The sequence below is a fragment of the Natator depressus genome, chromosome 1 (genome assembly GCF_965152275.1).
Source record: "Natator depressus isolate rNatDep1 chromosome 1, rNatDep2.hap1, whole genome shotgun sequence".
Classification (NCBI taxonomy): Eukaryota; Metazoa; Chordata; order Testudines; family Cheloniidae; genus Natator; species Natator depressus.
Genome location: NC_134234.1, coordinates 28,487,029 through 28,504,679, shown reverse-complemented (window position 1 = coordinate 28,504,679; position 17,651 = coordinate 28,487,029). Strand labels below are relative to the sequence as shown.

Here is a 17,651-nt window from a genome sequence, read left to right as displayed (position 1 = left end):
TACAGGATGGACTGCAGTAGGACAAGCTTTTACCATGCATTCCAGACTGCATGTCTCACTCTGAACTTGTAGGCTCTGATCCCAACAGGATAAGACTAACGCAGGGTCTCTGGATCCAGAAGTCCAGCAGTCTGAGTGGCCTGATGTAGCAAAGTGCCATGGAGGAATGAAGTGTTTATTTCTGCCTTCACTGACACAGATGTGACTCCTAATGGGAGGGCAAGTGAGGACCAAATTGGACATCAAGAGTTTATCTAGGGTGGCTGAGAGGGTAATATCAGGGAACCCATTGGGGTGAAGAAAGAGCAGGAGTCTATGCAGCAAAAGGGTGATTTTTTGAGGTGGGGCAGCAAAGTTTTGGTGAGTTGGGCCCCATTTTCCATTAATCCACCCCTGTTTCTATGGCTTAACCTCTATTCACATTCATCCCTTCACCTCACAGCTGGGAAGGGCTGAGTGAAATTCCCACACTTGCACACACAATTACAGTGATTATAGATACACAACACGAGTGAAACTGTATGTGCACAGTCCTGGCCTCTGATATGTTGAAAACCAGGTACCGTTGCACAAGACCTGCAGTCCTAACCCTTGTGTCCTCGCCAAATTCCATCAGTGGTAATTACAATCTACCCTCCTAAATTCCCTCTACAGTTTCAATTACTGATGGTGTGCTAATGACAAAGCTCATCGGAGAACTACCCATGGTAGGGGCTGCAAGACTGATAAAAGACTAAATGACTACAGGAATTCACATTTGAGAAAGGCAAGGTCTCTGCACAGCATCTTTGCAATTAACAGCTATAAATAAAGAGCAATAATCCAGAATTAAATAAAACATTAGCTAAAAAATAGACAGGATTGCAAAAACACCCTGAGGTAAATGACTCTGATTCAGAATGACAGTTGTTATGGCCACATTCTGTTTTGGGTTATACACTGGGGCTATCAGTGGGATAGCAAGTGTGACCTAGAGCAGAATTTGGCCCTTAATCTGATTTGAAAAAACAAGAGAAAGTATGGTCCAGTGGTAAGGGTGCTTGCCAGGGACTTGGGAGATCGGGGTCAATTCCTGTCTCTGTCACAGACTTCCTGTGTGACGTAGGACAAGTCATTGAGTTGCTCTGTGCCTCAGTTTCCTAGCTGTAAAACTGGAATAACAAAATGCCCCAACCTTCCGTGGATGTTATGAAGATAGACCCATTGAAGATGGTGAGGTGCTCAGATGTTATCAAAATGAGAGGCATAGATGATAGGAACTTAGCTCTGATAGCCTATGGAACCCCAGTGGCTGCCCTTTCAATCACCACAACCTGTCTCTTCTAATTATGTAGATCTCAGTACATACAGACACATATGAATGAAGCTGTACTGAGTGCACTCAGGCTGCAATTTAGCCACAAATTTGCAAAGAGCTTGCAGTCTTCTGGCTGAAGCGCCTACCAAAAGATGTAACAGAGTGTACAGAAGGGGCCCACAAAACACCAGACCTTGCTTGCAACAGAGTGCAAGCCAAGTTGTATTCTGCCCCTCAGAAAGGACTTATAAATGACACCATATCAGTGACATCAGTCACATGGTCCCTGCTAAACCTGGACTGCAAAGGGATTTTCATTACATCTGGAGAAAAGGAAATTCCTTGTGGATCTCAATAGCAGAGTACTCAACCAATATTCTCATATCAAGCTAATCTATTCTGCAGGCAATAGCTGCCCACAAAATATAAATACAGATTGCCCAGTTTGTAAATTCTGTGCCCCCTCTTTTTCTATTATTGGAAAAGCTTTACATCATATTTGTCACATTTGGCTCTCTGGCCTAGACCAGTAGACACTCCAAGCATCCACACCAATTTGTGTGATGTGATCTCAAAGAGCTATATTTGTTTATAATTGTTATCTGTGATACGCTGAGAGCACAGCATGCGGTTACATCATTACTTCTGGTTATGTGTCAATAAAACCATCTTTTGAAGCAGAGTTGTAGTCAGAAAAGTGACTACAGCTTTCGCTACACTGGCGATTTTAACCATCAGTTGCCCAGCCATCAGTTTAGCCGCCCTGGCATAGACCCTTTGTATCAAAAGGCAAAGGCATTATAAACTGAAAATTGCATTGATGTAATCTATCCTTGCTTGAAACTGTCCCCAGAATAGACAAGGCCTGTGTGAAAGTGGTATCTTCTTATTCAACAGACCTTCTTCTGTATTCAGAACACCATCTACAGGTCTAATGACATCTGTTAACAATGCAGTGCCAACATGATTATGGAAGAGTGGGCTAGATTGCCTTCTGCTTTGCGCATCTACAACAAAATGATCATCTACATTCCCACTGTGGCATCTTTGTTACTGATGATGTTGCATGAGCCAGAAAGAACACAGCATGACTTTCAAATTCCAGGTGGAGTTAGCATGGCTGGCAGTTGGAAACCCCAAGCCAAATCCTCAGATGGTGTAAATCAGCATTTGCTCCAATGAATTCAGTGGAGCTAGGCTGATTTACACCAACTGAAGATTTGCCTCCTACTTTTAACTTGTAAACTCAGCAAACCTGATATGGAAATATGAAAGCCATGGAGAAGGAGAAGATATGAAACCCATACAAGGTCACTTTGCAGAGTGACTTCTCCTTAAACACTCTTTTAACACATTGAAATCTGTGGTCATAGAACAATATCTATGCATCCTAGCAAACACTCATTTAGCTAGTAGGATGGTACATCCACTCATTCAAGATCTGTGCAGTAACTATTGTTCTTCAGTGTTGAGTATATTTTTGGTTGGTATCTCATTGGCTAAGGTCCTAGTAAAGGATTTTTTAAAAATTTGCTTTAAATCACAATATAATGTATGACGTGATCTGGTTCAAATAAAGTTTAGTGTTTTTAGTAACATGTAGTAGCAAGTACATACCCACAGGCTACATTATAGACATAAATATTAGAATGTTAAGGAATTACAGAGCCTAAATATTCTGGAATATCCAACAGTTTGAGTCCAGTTTCCTCACTCTGAAACTATCACAGAGTCCTTTAGAAAGACATGGTTACTTACTGTAACTGGTTCTTCAAGATGTGATACAAAAGTGTATTCCACTTATGTGTGTGCAAACACAGTGCACTGGTGCCAGAGAATGCTGCCTAGTGGTACCCATGCTTGTAGCCATAGCCCCTCCATTGGCTATATGAGGCAGCACCACCGCAACCCCCATCAGTTCCTTCATGCTGAACGCCAAGAGTATAGACTCCAAAGCTGAGGGGACAGAGGGTGGATTGTGGAATACTACATCTGCATCACATCTTAAAGAACCCAAGTTATACTAAGTAACCGTTTCATCTTCTTTGAGTAGATGCAGCCGTGTATTGCACTTAGGTGACTCATAAGCAATACTTGGAGGAGGTGGGGCCCAGAGTCTGCTTAAAGGACTGCTCTACCAAAGTTTACTGCAACATCCAGAGCAGATGCAATGGCATAATGACTGGTAAACGTATGCACAGACAACCAAGTGGCACCCCTGTAAATCTCCAATGCTGAAACGCCACTTCAAAATACCATTGATGTAGCCTGCACCCTCGTGGAATGAGCTCACACCCCTTGAGGGGTGTAGCTTGCATTTTTTCATATTCAGTCTCGAATACAGGAAGTTATCCACCTGGAGACTGCCTGCAAAGAGACTGCTTGTCCCTTCATCTCGTCTGCATAGGACACAAACAGATGAGGCAAAATAATAAAGGGTTTAGTCCTGTCCAAGTAGAAGACGAGGCAACACTTAACATCCAACGAAAGAAGATGCTGCTTCTCCAGGGTTAAATGTAGCTTAGGTTAGAACACAGATAGATACACTGCCTGTTTCAGGTGAAATTGAGATATCACTTTAGATAAAAACTTAGGGTGTGACCACAAGGCATTTTGTCTTTAGAGAATTGCCATCAAAGACTGCAACTCACATGCTCTCCTTGCGCATGTTACAGCCACCAGGAATGCAGTTTTTTGACACAGAAGAGGAAAAGAAGATGCCAAAGGCTTGAATGGAGGTCTTATCAGCACCCCTAAGACCGTACTGAGGTCCCACAAAGGAACTGGTTCTTTCACTGGTAGGTGGAGACAAAGGACTCCTTTCAAGAACTTTGCGACCATGGCTTTCACAAATGTCGACCTCCCCTAAATGGGTGGATGAAATGCTGAAATCACAGCTGGGTGGTCCTTCAACGAATTGAGTGCAAGACCTGAAGCATGAAGATGCAACAAATACTCCAAGATGTTCTGAATTCCAGTCAACATCAGTTGAACCCTGCGAGTCAATGACCACACCAATAAACATTTCCATTTGGCCAAATAGGCCAATCTGGTGGAGGGTTTCCTACTATTAGGTAAAACCTGTTGAATAGCCTCTGAATATTGTTCCTTCTCATTTAACTATGGAGCAGCCATGCAATGATATATAGAGGGCTGAGTGCAGGGTGCAAGATCTGACTGTGATGCTGGGTCAGGAGGTTGGGATGAAGAGAAAGAGATATGGGAGGCCGAATCGATAACACCAGAAAGCAAGAGAACCAAGATTGCCTTGGCCATGCTGGAGCAATGAGGATGACCCTGGAATGATCCAACTTGAGTTTGAGGATTACCCGAGGGATAATTGGAATTGGAGGAAAAGCATAGAGGAGTGCTGATTCCCAACCCAGGTGAAAGGTATCAGTCATGGAGCCCAGACTAAGGCCCCCTTCAGAGCAAAACAGATGGCATTTCTTATTGTCTTTCATAGTGACCAGATAGATTGTAGTGATGCCCCAAATTACAAAGGTGGATTGCAGGACACTGGGTTTCAGAGACCACTTGTGACTTTGGAAGAAATTCCTGCTGAGGTGATCTGTGAGTTGATTCTGGGCCCCAGGTAAGTGATTAACCACTGGAGTAATGTTCTCTCCAATGCGAAACTGCCATGCCCTGATTGGTTCCTGACACAGCACTCAAGTGTGCTTCTCCTTTCTGTTCACATAATGCATCACGGTGGTGTTGTCTGTAAGAATGTGAACCACTGAGCCACGATGCAATCTCAAAGGGCGTGATATGTGTTGTAAATGGACTGAAGTTCCGGAATGCTGACATGAAATGTAGCTTCTCGTTCTGACTACAGGCCCTGAACTCTCAGCGACTCCAGATGTGCTCCCCAGCCTATCAAGGAGGCATCGGTGACAACAGTCCTGGCTGGTGAGACCAAGTGAAGGGAAAACCCTGGCATTTATTGCTCTCAACAGTCCACCTCCATAAGGAGCGGAGGGAGCCAAATCAATCTGTCTAAGGGGTGATGGGTTGGATGATAAAATTGTCCGCAGCCACATTTGGAGAGGGCGAAGATGCAACTTGGCAAGCAGCCATGTGACCCAACAGCTTTAGGCACGCTCGAGCTGTAGTTAAAGGCTGAAAGTGCAGCTCCAAATACAGATGACAAATCGCCTGAAAACAATCTGTTGGCAGAAGTGCTCTCAAACTTGTAGAATCTATTAAGGCCCCAATGAACCCAATTTTTTGAGTGGGGACCAATGTTGACTTGTCTCTGTTGCAAATGAGACCCAGACGATCAAGTCAGCGAAGTGTGGAGTGTACATGAGAGAGAACTTCTTCCCTGGACTTGCCCCTCACTAACCAATCATGTAGTTACGGGAAGATATGAATTTCCCCCTTTCCTGTGTTATACTGTCACTACAACCATCCATTTGGTAAAAACTGGGGGAGCAGAGGCCAGACTAGAAGGAGTATGGTATACTGATAATGTCGGTGTGCCACAACAAACTGGAGAAACCGTCTGTGGCTCGGAAGAACCGTCATGTGAAAATAAGCATCCTGACGGTCCAGAGTTGTTCTGATTTAACGCAGGGAGGATAGCTGATAGGGTGACCATCCAGAATCTCACGTATCTGATATATTTGTTGAGGTTGCAGAGATCAAGAATCAGTCTCACCCCTCCTTTGGTTTTGGGAACCAGAAAGTACTGTGAATAAAACCCTGGGCCCTGGTGCTGTACAGGGACTTCCTCTACAGCTCTCAAAGCTAGTAGAGACTGAACCTGCTCAAGGAGCAATGTCAAGTGAGTGGGCTCCCTGAAGAGAGATGGGGTAGGAAGGTGGAAAGGAGGGATGGAAAAGAACTGGATGGCATAACCTGATCTGATGGTGCTTAGGACCCAGCTGTCAGTGGTAATCAAGCCCCAAACATCATGAAAACAAGACAGCCTGTCCCCAAACAGGGGGGATGGAGATATAGTGATCATGACTGGATCACTGCCCTGGACATACAAATTAAAACAGGCATTTGGTAGATGCTGTGGGAGGATAGAGTCAGCTGGCCAAACCCCAGACCTGACGGCCTCTGCCTCTGGGATCTATGACCCTCTCTGGGGTAGTCTTGTTGCCTTGGGGGTGGAAGGATTGCCCAAAGGCATGTTGCAAGTGGTACAGTTGATGCTGCCACTGGCTGTCAAAATGACACTCCATGCTGCCTGAGTATATATCCCAAGAGAGCATAGGGTGGTTCTTGAGTCTTTAAACGAGAGCAAGGTTTCAGCAGTCTTTTGCGGAAAAGTTTCAGAGTAACAGCCGTGTTAGTCTGTAGTCGCAAAAAGAAAAGGAGTACTTGTGGCACCTTAGAGACTAACCAATTTATTTGAGCATAAGCTTTCGTGAGCTACAGCTCACTTCATCGGATGCATACTGTGGAATGCATCCGATGAAGTGAGCTGTAGCTCACGAAAGCTTATGCTCAAATAAATTGGTTAGTCTCTAAGGTGCCACAAGTACTCCTTTTCTTTTTGCGGAAAAAGCACTCGACCTTTGTAAGGCACGTCCTCAATAGTCTGCAACACATCTGGAGCAATGCCTGAATTTTGCAGCCACGATGCCCTTCTCATGGTTACTCCTGAGGCCACAACTCTGGCCGATGTACCTGCCATGTCCAAAGCTGACTGCAAGGATGACTTGGCCACCAAATAGAAATCAGCTCCCAACGCTCAAAATTCGTCCCTGGAGGCTTCAGGTAACTGGTGTACAAATTTAGACATAGCTGTCCAATTAATAAAATTGTACTTGGATAGCAATGGCTGCTGGTTCGCAATACACATTAGCAGGGAAGAGGAGGTGTAGATTTTTTTACCCATTAAGTCCATACTCTTGGATTCCTTGTCTTTGGGCGCAGACTTACACCTGCCCTGCCAAGCCCCATCATTTGCTGCAGTCACAACCAGGGAATTAGGGAATAGAAGCCCTCAAAACCCTGTGTAGGTACAAAATAGTGTTTCTCTGAATGCTTTGCTGCAGGTGGCACTGAAGCCGGAGTACTCCAAAGAATGTTTGCAGACTCCGTAGTACATCATTAATAGGTCAATAGGCTACCCTCCCACGGAAGATGGCTGAAGAATATCCGGTAGTTTGTGAGTATTCTCCTGCAGGAACGCTGCCTGGATGCCCAAGGTAGCAGCCACACACTGCAGAAGGTCCTGGTTGGCCTTGAAGTCCTCAGGCACTGATGGAGAAGAGGAGCCTGGTACCCTCAAATCATCAAGGGACAATGATGAAGCAGCAGTTCCACTAGAGATGGGTCCTGCCCTGAACTGTCAGATCTGGACGGGACAACTCTGAGAAGGGAAGCTCAACCAATGTCTGAACTCACAGTGGAACACCACCGCCACCGACGTACCCCTATCAGGTCTTGCTCTGGAACAGGGTGAGGAATGTGACTTCTGACACTGAGGACCATCCCACAGATTCCAAGGAGGTCATTGGGAATACGGGTAGGGCACTGGTGGCCAGGAGACTCTGGGTCAGGGGCCTCTGTCTTGGTACCAGTGCTCTTCTCGGCATCAATCAGGTGAGGGAGAGCAGAAGAAAGATCCCAACCTGAATCCTAAGGAGCCCCGGGTCTCCGGGGACAGTGATGGAGCTGGCCCTGATGATGTAAGGAGATGATCTGATTCACCTGCTACCTAGTAGGAAAGAAATATTAGTGCTGCTGATGGAATTGGCACAGCCGACACCAAATACATCACAGTTACATCGGGTGCCAGGAGCGGTGTTGGTACTAACGTCAGCAGCTCTAGAACTGATGCAGCAGATGGTGCTGAGATGGAAGACAGGATCTGCTGTCAAGACAATGTCGGTGCCAAGGAGTGCACCAGTGCAGAGGAGGTTCTCAGTGCCAGGCCCCGCACTGGTCTCAATTCTGCAGTCTGTGGCAGGTGGAAATCAGGCTGTGTTGTCCACGGACCCCAAGATACTGAGACAAGCCCAGACGGTGCCAACAAGGTCGTGGATGCCATAACCCCAGCGAAGTCCTGGATGAGTGGGAAGCCCAGAACTGATAGGCAGAGTAGATCTGCAGCTGCCTGGTATACTGTCAGTGTGTAAACACCCAGTGCTGGCATCACTGTCATTGGTACCAGACTCCACGGACATTCCAGAGCTGGAACTAGAGTCACCGGTAGAGGTGCCACCCCTCCAGGATTGTCCTGGAGCCTCCAGGGATTAAAGATTAATCTTTAATTAAAGATTATGTCATCTGCTGAAACCTCCAGGAATATGTCCAACCAAAGTTAGCAATCCTAGTCACAGCTATGTGCTCCCCTATGCCTCTACGCGGTACTGGGGAGCAGTTTGAAGGGTCTGCTCCATCCCGCGTGCAGGCAGTAGCACGACACCAGTCCATACTCCTCTTAAACGAAGAAGAAGAGACTCCGCGAGACCTGGAGTTGTCCCAATTGGTTTTATGAGACCTTTTCCTTGGTGCACTCCAGGAGGCTGAACAGCGTCTTCATCTCTTGGGAGAGATGCCAGCCCTGCAACACAGAGCAGCGTCACTCACTGAATCTGAGAGCGACCGCCGATCCAACTCGGGCCTCTGTGCTGAAAAAGGCCTCATGGCCTGCTCGAGGAGGTGCTGCTTCAGACGAAGGTCTCTATCCACCTGAGTCCTTTCTGTGAACGATTAACAAATCTAACACCACTCCTTGGCGTGACCCTTGCCCACACAGAGCAAGCACCTCATGTGGGGATCACTGAAGGGGATCGCCCTTGAACACGACAGGCAGCGTTTGAACCTTGGGAGGGCATCACCCAGGGCAACTAACTACACTAACGACACTAACTTGCTAACTAACACTAACACTAAGTAGGGTTGAACTGTATAACTACAAAGAGAAAAAACTCTCAGTAACTGAGAAGAGATTGTGAGGTGAAAACCACACATAGCTCCGACTCCAGCCCCAGGCAGTGAGAGCAAACTATACCTCATATAACTAGGGGAGGGGCTACAACCACGAAGCGTGAGTGCTACGGGTACTATGAGGCAAAATTCTCAGGCTCCGATGCACTGGGAGCACACACACTGATGTGGAATACGTGGCTGCATCTACTTGTAGAAGAACACTTCTGAAACCTCTAGAACTATTTAGTATTTATTAAGCACTGTACAAGAAAGAAAAAGTCAATACATTATAGACAGGTGGGCACGGAATGAGGCTCCTGCCTCATAGATTGCACAAGCTGTGCAATGCAGCACATTCTCGTGTTGCTAGCAAATAGCAGCACATGGTAGAATTTCTTTGTTTCCCTATTTCTCCTTTTTTTAAAATGTAGGAAATTCCATATTAAAAAAACAATGCTAGAAGAAAGCTAGAGTTGCAAAGTGAATCATCCACTGACTAAATTAAGGCTGTCTGTGCAACCTGAAATCTCGCCTCCTGCGTACATTATTATGCAGTCAGTGCTATATAGTCACATGCTGTCATTCAAGGAAACCATCAACACACACCAGAAAATGAAGATTAAGTCACATTCAGGACATTTGCTTCAACTGGATCAAATCCGACAAGGTGCTGCATAACACCAGGGAGGTTTCAACACCCTGAGCTCCCATTGAAGCTCATTTGATACAGCTGGTTGGAAATTTTTCATCAAAATGGAGTTTTGACAAAACACTCTGGTTTTGTAGAAACAGAAACATTTCAGAAAATATGTAGATTTTGACAAAATTTTGTTCAGAAATAAAAGAAACAAAATATTTTGATAACATCAAAATGTCCCATTTCAAAATATTCAGAATGGAATGTTTTCATTTTCCATTTCAATATGGCTATTTTTTTAAAGAAAATTAGTTATTTTTAGATTAATTTTTTAAAAGGTCAAAATCAGAATGAAATGTTGTGATTTTATCGAAACAAAACTTTTTGATTGACCCAAAACTATTTTTTTTCCCAGAATTTTTTTTTTTGTGGGAAATTTCTCATTTGGTTTTGTTCTGTTTGGAACAGCACAGCATCCCGCCAATAAAGAAGCCTGAACCTGTGGGGAAATGCCTGGGATGTCACAAGAAGTGTATGACTGCTGTCCCTCCAGTTCCCTTCTTCAAAGAAGGGGCCAAATTCTGCTCTCATTCACATTAGTGTCTATCCTGAGTCATTCCAATGAAGTCAGTGGAGGTTACTCTGAACCTATCCCAGCTGAGAGAAGAATTTGGCTTCTCTGAGATGTGTGTGTTCTGGGACTACCCCTGCAAGCAACATTTTAAAGTAAATATTTAATCAAAATGAGCTAATTTGTGTGTAACGTTCACTCCTGTTGCATGGCTCTGGTGCACAGAGAAACAACAGGCGACAGAACCTAGTCTGGTAGCTGCAATAATGTTACACAACGAACTAGCTAAGTAAAACCTAACCACAAAGGCAATAAAAAATTATGACTAAGCTCCCTCCTCCACTCCAGTTAAAAACCATATCTTCAGAAGAGATGAATGCAGTACTCACTCTGAGAGGCATAAAAGCCCTCTGTTGCCTTATCTTCATGCCCATCAAATTCTCTGCTGGCTAGCTGCCTATTGGCAGTCTCCAGTCGGTCTGCACATAAACAGGAAATACTTTAAGTATAAATACACGTATATAAAATTATAGGCCAACAACCAAGAAAACGCATGCCAGCAGCATGGTATAAATAGAAGCTCAAAAGGGAGATATAAAAATGAAAGAGGCTGAGGTATATATCAAACAGTGAGGGATGAGCCCTGGACTCCTTCAGAAGATTAATCTTTTAGTTTCTGGTTGCTAAGAAGATGTTTACTGGTTGGCAGAGTTCAGGCCTTCATAGATTTGAAAACCAGAAGCAACATTAGATCATCAAGTTGGACTGCCTGCATAACACAGGCCACAGAGTTTCACCCAGTGATTCCTGTCCCAAGCCCAGTGACTTGTGGTTGAGCTAGAGCAGTGTTTCTCAACCTTTTTGATACCTGGGACCAGTTTGTTGCCTTCCTAAACTGTGTCAGGGAGATCTCAGGGACTGGCGCCGGTCAACGGACCTGTCATTGAGAAACACTGAGCTAGAGCATCTCTTTGAGAAAGACTTAATTTAAAGCTGTCAAGTGAAGAAGAATCCACTATATCCTGGGTAATGTGTTCCCAATGGTTAATTGCCCTCAATGTTAAAGAGTGCCCCTTATTTCCTGTTTGAATTTGTCGAGCTTCAGGAGATGAAAGCCTGAAACTAACAGTACAGGAAATAGGAGACCTGAATACCTGCAGCACTGTGGATCACGGTACGAAGTACTCTAACGTAGCTGCTTGTGGTCTCCAGGTGAAATTCAGCTCCAGGCTGAGGGCCAGCACAAGGCCTATGCTTTTGTCCCAATTAAGAACTACGTGGAGGATGACAGGGCAATGAAATGATGCCTAAGCATTTTGCCAGCCCTCTGTACACGGGTGAACCTCACCCTGCAAGTGCAAGGGCAATCCTGCTGTGAGTGGTAGCGCTGCACATCACACAGGGGATAGCCGCACTCCTGACCAGCAGCTAGTACCAGAGGAGCAACCGTGCTGCTTTGAACTGTGATTCCCCTACAGAGAGAGACCCGTGATACCCTCCTCCACCACTCAGGCACTACGCATTCTACCTCCCTGCACCCCACTGCTCCATTGGCTCTAGCCTTATTGCCTCTGCACTTCCACTTCTCCATCTGTAAAATGGTGACCAACCTCCCGCTGTGCTGAGTAAAATCGAGACTCAGTTTTTAAAGGGCCTGCATTGGACAAGCGCACAAAGAGGAATCTGCGCACACTCAGTGGATAGTTAGGCACACAGTTAAACAATGTGCACATCCATTTGCACTCGCAAAAAGGGTGTCTACAAATGTTGCCTATTCAATGGGAAGCTCTTTGAAAATGTGGCTTTTGCACGTTTGTAATGCATTTGAGACTAGGGCTGTCAAGTGATTACAAAAATAAATCGCAATTAATCGTGCAACTAATCACACTGTTAAACAATAATAGAATACCATTTATTTAAATATTTTTGGTGTTTTCTACATTTTCAAATATATTGTTTTCAATTACAACACAGAATACCAAGTGTACAGTGCTCACTTTATATTTATTTTTGATTACAAATATTTGCACTGTAAAAAACAAAACAAATAGTATTTTTCAATTCACCTCATACAAGTACGGTAGTGCAATCTCTTTATCATGAAAGTTGAACTTAAAATGTAGAATTATGTACAAAAAATCCTGCATTCAAAAATAAAACAATGTAAAACTTTAGAGCCTACAAGTCCACTCAGTCCTACTTGTTCAGCCAGTCACTCAGACAAACAAGTTTGTTTACATTTACGGGAGATAATGCTGCCCGCTTCTTGTTTACAATGTCACCTGAAAGTGAGAACAGGGGTTCGCATGGCACTGTTGTAGCTGGCATTGCAAGATATTTACGCGCCAGATGCTCTAAAGATTCATATGTCCCTTCATGCTTCTACCACCATTCCAGAGGACATGCCTCCATGCTGATGAAGGGTTCTGCTCGATAACGATCCAAAGCACAGCAGACCAACGCATGTTCGACTTTCATCATCTGAGTCAGATGCCACCAGTAGAAGGCTGATTTTCTTTTTTTTGGTGGTTTGGGTTCTGTAGTTTCTGCATTGGAGTGCTGCTACTTAAGACTTCTGAAAGCATGTTCCACACCTCATCCCTGTCAGATTTTGGAAGGCACTTCAGATTCTTAAACCGTGGGTCCACTCCTGTAGCTATCTTTAGAAAACTCACATTGGTACCTTCTTTGCATTTTGTCAAATCTGCAGTGAAAGAGTTCTTAAAACGAACAACATGTGCTAGGTCATCATCCAAGACTGTTATAATATGAAATACATGGCAGAATGCAGGTAAAACAGAGCAGGAGACATACTATTCTCCCTCAGGGAGTTCAGTCACAAATTTAATTAACACATTACTTTTTTAACGAGCGTCATCAGCATGGAAGCATGTCTTCTGGAATGGTGGCCGAAGCATGAAGGAGCATACGAATATTTAGCGTATCTGGCATGTAAATATCTTATAATGCTGGCTACAAAAGTGCCATGCAAACACCTGTTCTCAATTTCAGGTGACATTGTAAATAAGAAGCCAGCAGCTTTATCTCCTGTAAATGTAAACAAACTTGTTTGTCTTAGCGATTGGTGAACGAGAAGGATGACTGTGAATTTGTAGGCGCTAAAGTTTTACATTGTTTTGTTTTTGAGTGCAGTTATGTAACGAAAAAAGTCTACACCTGTAAGTTGCACTTTCACGATAAAGAGATTGCATTATGGTATTTGTATAAGGTGAATTGAAAAATACTATTTCTTTTGTTTATCATTTTTACAGTGCAAATATATTTGTAATAAAAATAATAATATAAAGTGAGCACTGTACACTTTGTATTCTATGTTGTAGTTGAAATCAATATATTTGAAAATGTAGAAAAACGTTCAAAAATATTTAATAAATTTCAATTGTAGTCTATTGTTTAACAGTGCAATTAAAACTGTGATTAATTATGATAAATTTTTTAAATTGTTGTTTAATTGTTTGAGTTAATCATGTGAGTTAACTGCGATAAATCGACAGTCCTATTTGAGACTTATATTATATATTACATTATATTACATACCTTGCTGTTGAGCTCATTATAGACAGATTAGATTTGCAGATTGGGAAGAATAACCTTTAGAGGTTTACTGCAGAGTTTATAATTTTGGTCTTCAGTTTAAACTGGTGTTTTAAGGATTAGAACAAAAATCCAATGCTTAAAGTTGTCTCATGTAGTTTGCTGGGGGACTTGTTTGTAACTTGGAAAATGAGAGCATTTTCATCCTTTACCAACAAACAGAACTTGATTTCTAAAGCAGTTTATCTAAAACACATGAAAATCGGTTTGTCTAAAGCCTGAGGCTGGCGATTAGGAGCTTGATAATTGAGGAATGATACAGCATGTCACTTAGAGTGAAAAAATGTGTAAAAAACTCAACATACCACGGAGATCCCTGTTGAAATCGTGAAGTCTCCTAATTTCTCCTTCAAGCTTGTTTCTCATAGCCTTGTCCAGAGACTCTCTCTTAGTGGTGGTCTTGACCAGGCCCTCATACGCTTCTGAAATCCTCTGAATTTCTATTTCAAACTGAAAGGAGAGAGACCTCCCATTAAAGCAGGGCAGGAATGTATGTCATTCTGACACTCGCTTGGAGCATTTCCCAGGGGGTTTTGTGTGCCGGGGCGATGCACGTTCCAAGTTTCAAACAAGCATATGATTCTATAATAAGAATTCTTTTAGACAGATAACAAACTGATACCTGTGCTTTTTAAACATCCCTATTGCACTGAGCAATCAACTTCCCACCCACCTCAAAAATATTCTGCTACAATAGCACAGGTCAATGCTCAGATAAATGCTTCCAAGCAAACTCAAGGGGGGGGGGGTGGATGGACGACTGTTATGTAACATAGTGATTTGATCCTCTTTCTTCAGCTACAGAGGCCTCCACTTGAAAGCTGTCCTCAGGGGGTGCTGAGGAAATATGCACATTAGAATGGGCTGAGTTACTCCTGATTTATACTAGTGTAAGTGAATCTGGCCCGTTATCTCTCTAACACACTGTTTTCCAAACACCAGTAGGTCACTGGAGAGCTCTAGATGGTTTGCCATGTCCAGGGCCGATTAATCCATTACTAGGTACTGGCCTAGGCAAACATATACTTCTCCTGTTCTGGTGCCGAGGGGAGGGCCTAGGTGGGTGAGGAGGAGGGGGGTGGAGAATGAGCCCACCCCACACACAACCCACACACAAGCTCCTGCCCAGCGGGGCTGGGGCTGGATCCCTGTTCCAGACATTGCAGCCTGGGACACGGACTTGCAGTGCCACTCAGGTTTGGCCCCGAGGGCACAGGAGCTGCTGCTGTAAGGTGAGTGGGGTTGGGTTCACACTCCATCCCCCGACCCTCCCGCGCCCAGGGCTGCCCCTCTGCACCAGGCCAGGATTAGGGTTTTGGTGCTGGGGCAGAGGGTGCATATATATAATGATAGGTTGCAAAAAAAGCCAAATGGTGCGTCATCTTAGATAAAGGTTGGGAACTTCTGCTTTAACGGACTGAAGCAAAAGCCAGGATTTGAACACGCTTGCACTTGGACTGTTGAAATCTAGATTCCAATCCAAACTTAAGCAAATTGCAGAGACCTGAATGCACAAAAGGAATTTGGCATGGTGACACTGAACAGATTCACAAAGCCTGAGGTAGGCGTCCAAGCTCCTCTACAATAAACGGGGAGAGACAGGAACCTTGGACTGCAACTCACAAAAGCCAGCACACTATGTGGGGAGCAGCCTAAGCTAGCCAATGGGAGATGCCAATGAGATGGGTTGTGCTAAATCCCACCAAGTCTCAGAAGTAGGTGCCTAAATCCAGGCTATAGGGAGGCACCTAGCTCTGTTTGGGATTCTGAACTGTAAATCCTCTCTTGGCAGCAGGACCTATGTTGTTAGTAAGGAGGAGGAGAGTGGTTAGGGTACTCCCCGAGGATGTGGGAGACCCTTGGCTAAAGCCCACCTCCATCTGAAGGAGAAAGGGGATTTGAACAGGGAACTACCATCTCTTAGGTGAGTGCTCTAACCATTGGGCTATGGGATATTCTGAATGTGGGGCTTCCTCAGGCCATGTCTACACTATGAAATTAGGTCCAATTTATAGAAGTCGGTTTTGTAGAAAGCGTTTTTATACAATCGATTGTGTGTGTCCCCACACAAATGCTCTAAGTGCATTTAGTTGGCGGAGTGCGTCCACAGTACTGAGGCAACCATCGACTTCCGGAGTGTTGCACTGTGGGTAGCTATCCCACAGTTCCCGCAGTCTCCGCCGCCCATTTGAAATCTGGGTAGAAATCCCAATGCCTGATGGGGCAAAAACATTGTCCTTGTTGAACCTCATCAGATTTCTTTTGGCCCAGTCCTCCAATTTGTCTAAGTCCCTCTGTATCCTATCCCTACCCTCCAGCGAATCTACCTCTCCTCCCAGTTTAGTGTCATCTGCAAACTTGCTGAGGGTGCAATCCACACCATCCTCCAGGTCATTTATGAAGATATTGAACAAAACTGGCCCCAGGACTGACCCTTGGGGCACTCCACTTGATACCGGCTGCCAACTAGACATGGAGCCATTGATCACTACCCGTTGAGCCCGACAATCTAGCCAGCTTTCTATCCACCTTATAGTCCATTCATCCAGCCCATACTTCTTTAACTTGCTGGCAAGAATACTGTGGGAGACCATGTCAAAAGCTTTGCTAAAGTCAAGGAACAACACGTCCACTGCTTTCCCTTCATCCACAGAGCCAGTTATCTCGTCATAGAAGGCAATTAGATTAGTCAGGCATGACTTGCCCTTGGTGAATTCATGCTGACTGTTCTTGATCACTCTCCTCTCCTCTAAGTGCATCAGAATTGATTCCTTGAGGACCTGCTCCATGATTTTTCTGGGGACTGAGGTGAGGCTGACTGGCCTGTAGTTCCCAGGATCCTCCTTCTTCCCTTTTTTAAAGATGGGCACTACATTAGCCTTTTTCCAGTTGTCCGGGACTTCCCCTGATTGCCATGAGTTTTCAAAGATAACGGCCAATGGCTCTGCAATCACATCCGCCAACTCCTTTAGCACTCTCGGATGCAACACATCTGGCCCCATGGACTTGTGCACGTCCAGCTTTTCTAAATATTCCCGAACCACTTCTTTCTCCACAGAGGGCTGGTCACCTCCTCCCCATGCTGTGCTGGCCAGTGCAGCAGTCTGGGAGCTGACCTTGTTCGTGAAGACAGAGGCAAAAAAAGCATTGAGTACATTAGCTTTTTCCACATCCTCTGTCAGTAGGTTGCCTCCCTCATTCAGTAAGGGGCCCACACTTTCCTTGACTTTCTTCTTGTTGCTAACATACCTGAAGAAACCCTTCTTGTTACTCTTAACATCTCTTGCTAGCTGCAACTCCAGGTGTGATTTGGCCTTCCTGATTTCACTCCTGCATGCCCGAGCAATATTTTTATACTCATCCCTGGTCATTTGTCCAGTCTTCCACTTCTTGTAAGCTTCTTTTTTGTATTTAAGATCAGCAAGGATTTCACTGTTAAGCCAAGGTGGTCGCCTGCCATATTTACTATTCTTTCTACACATCGGGCTGGTTTGTCCCTGTAACCTCAATAAGGATTCTTTAAAATACAGCCAGCTCTCCTGGACTCCTTTCCCCCTCATGTTATTCTCCCAGGGGATCTTGCCCATCAGTTCCCTGAGGGAGTCAAAGTCTGCTTTTCTGAAGTCCAGGGTCCG

At 44.6% G+C, this 17,651-nt stretch overlaps 1 protein-coding gene across 5 annotated transcripts in view; it reads right to left on the bottom strand.

Annotated features, from left to right (window-relative positions):
* AMOTL1 (angiomotin like 1) overlaps positions 1-17,651 on the bottom strand; it is a 127,090-nt gene that overhangs the window by 39,290 nt on the left and 70,149 nt on the right. For all 5 annotated transcript variants that reach the window (XM_074956882.1, XM_074956889.1, XM_074956903.1 and 2 more), the window contains 2 exons: positions 14,322-14,466; positions 10,791-10,880 (listed from right to left, as the gene is read on the bottom strand). In XM_074956882.1, coding sequence (XP_074812983.1) covers positions 10,791-10,880; positions 14,322-14,466 — 235 coding nt within the window. The remainder of the gene's footprint in view (positions 1-10,790; positions 10,881-14,321; positions 14,467-17,651) is intronic.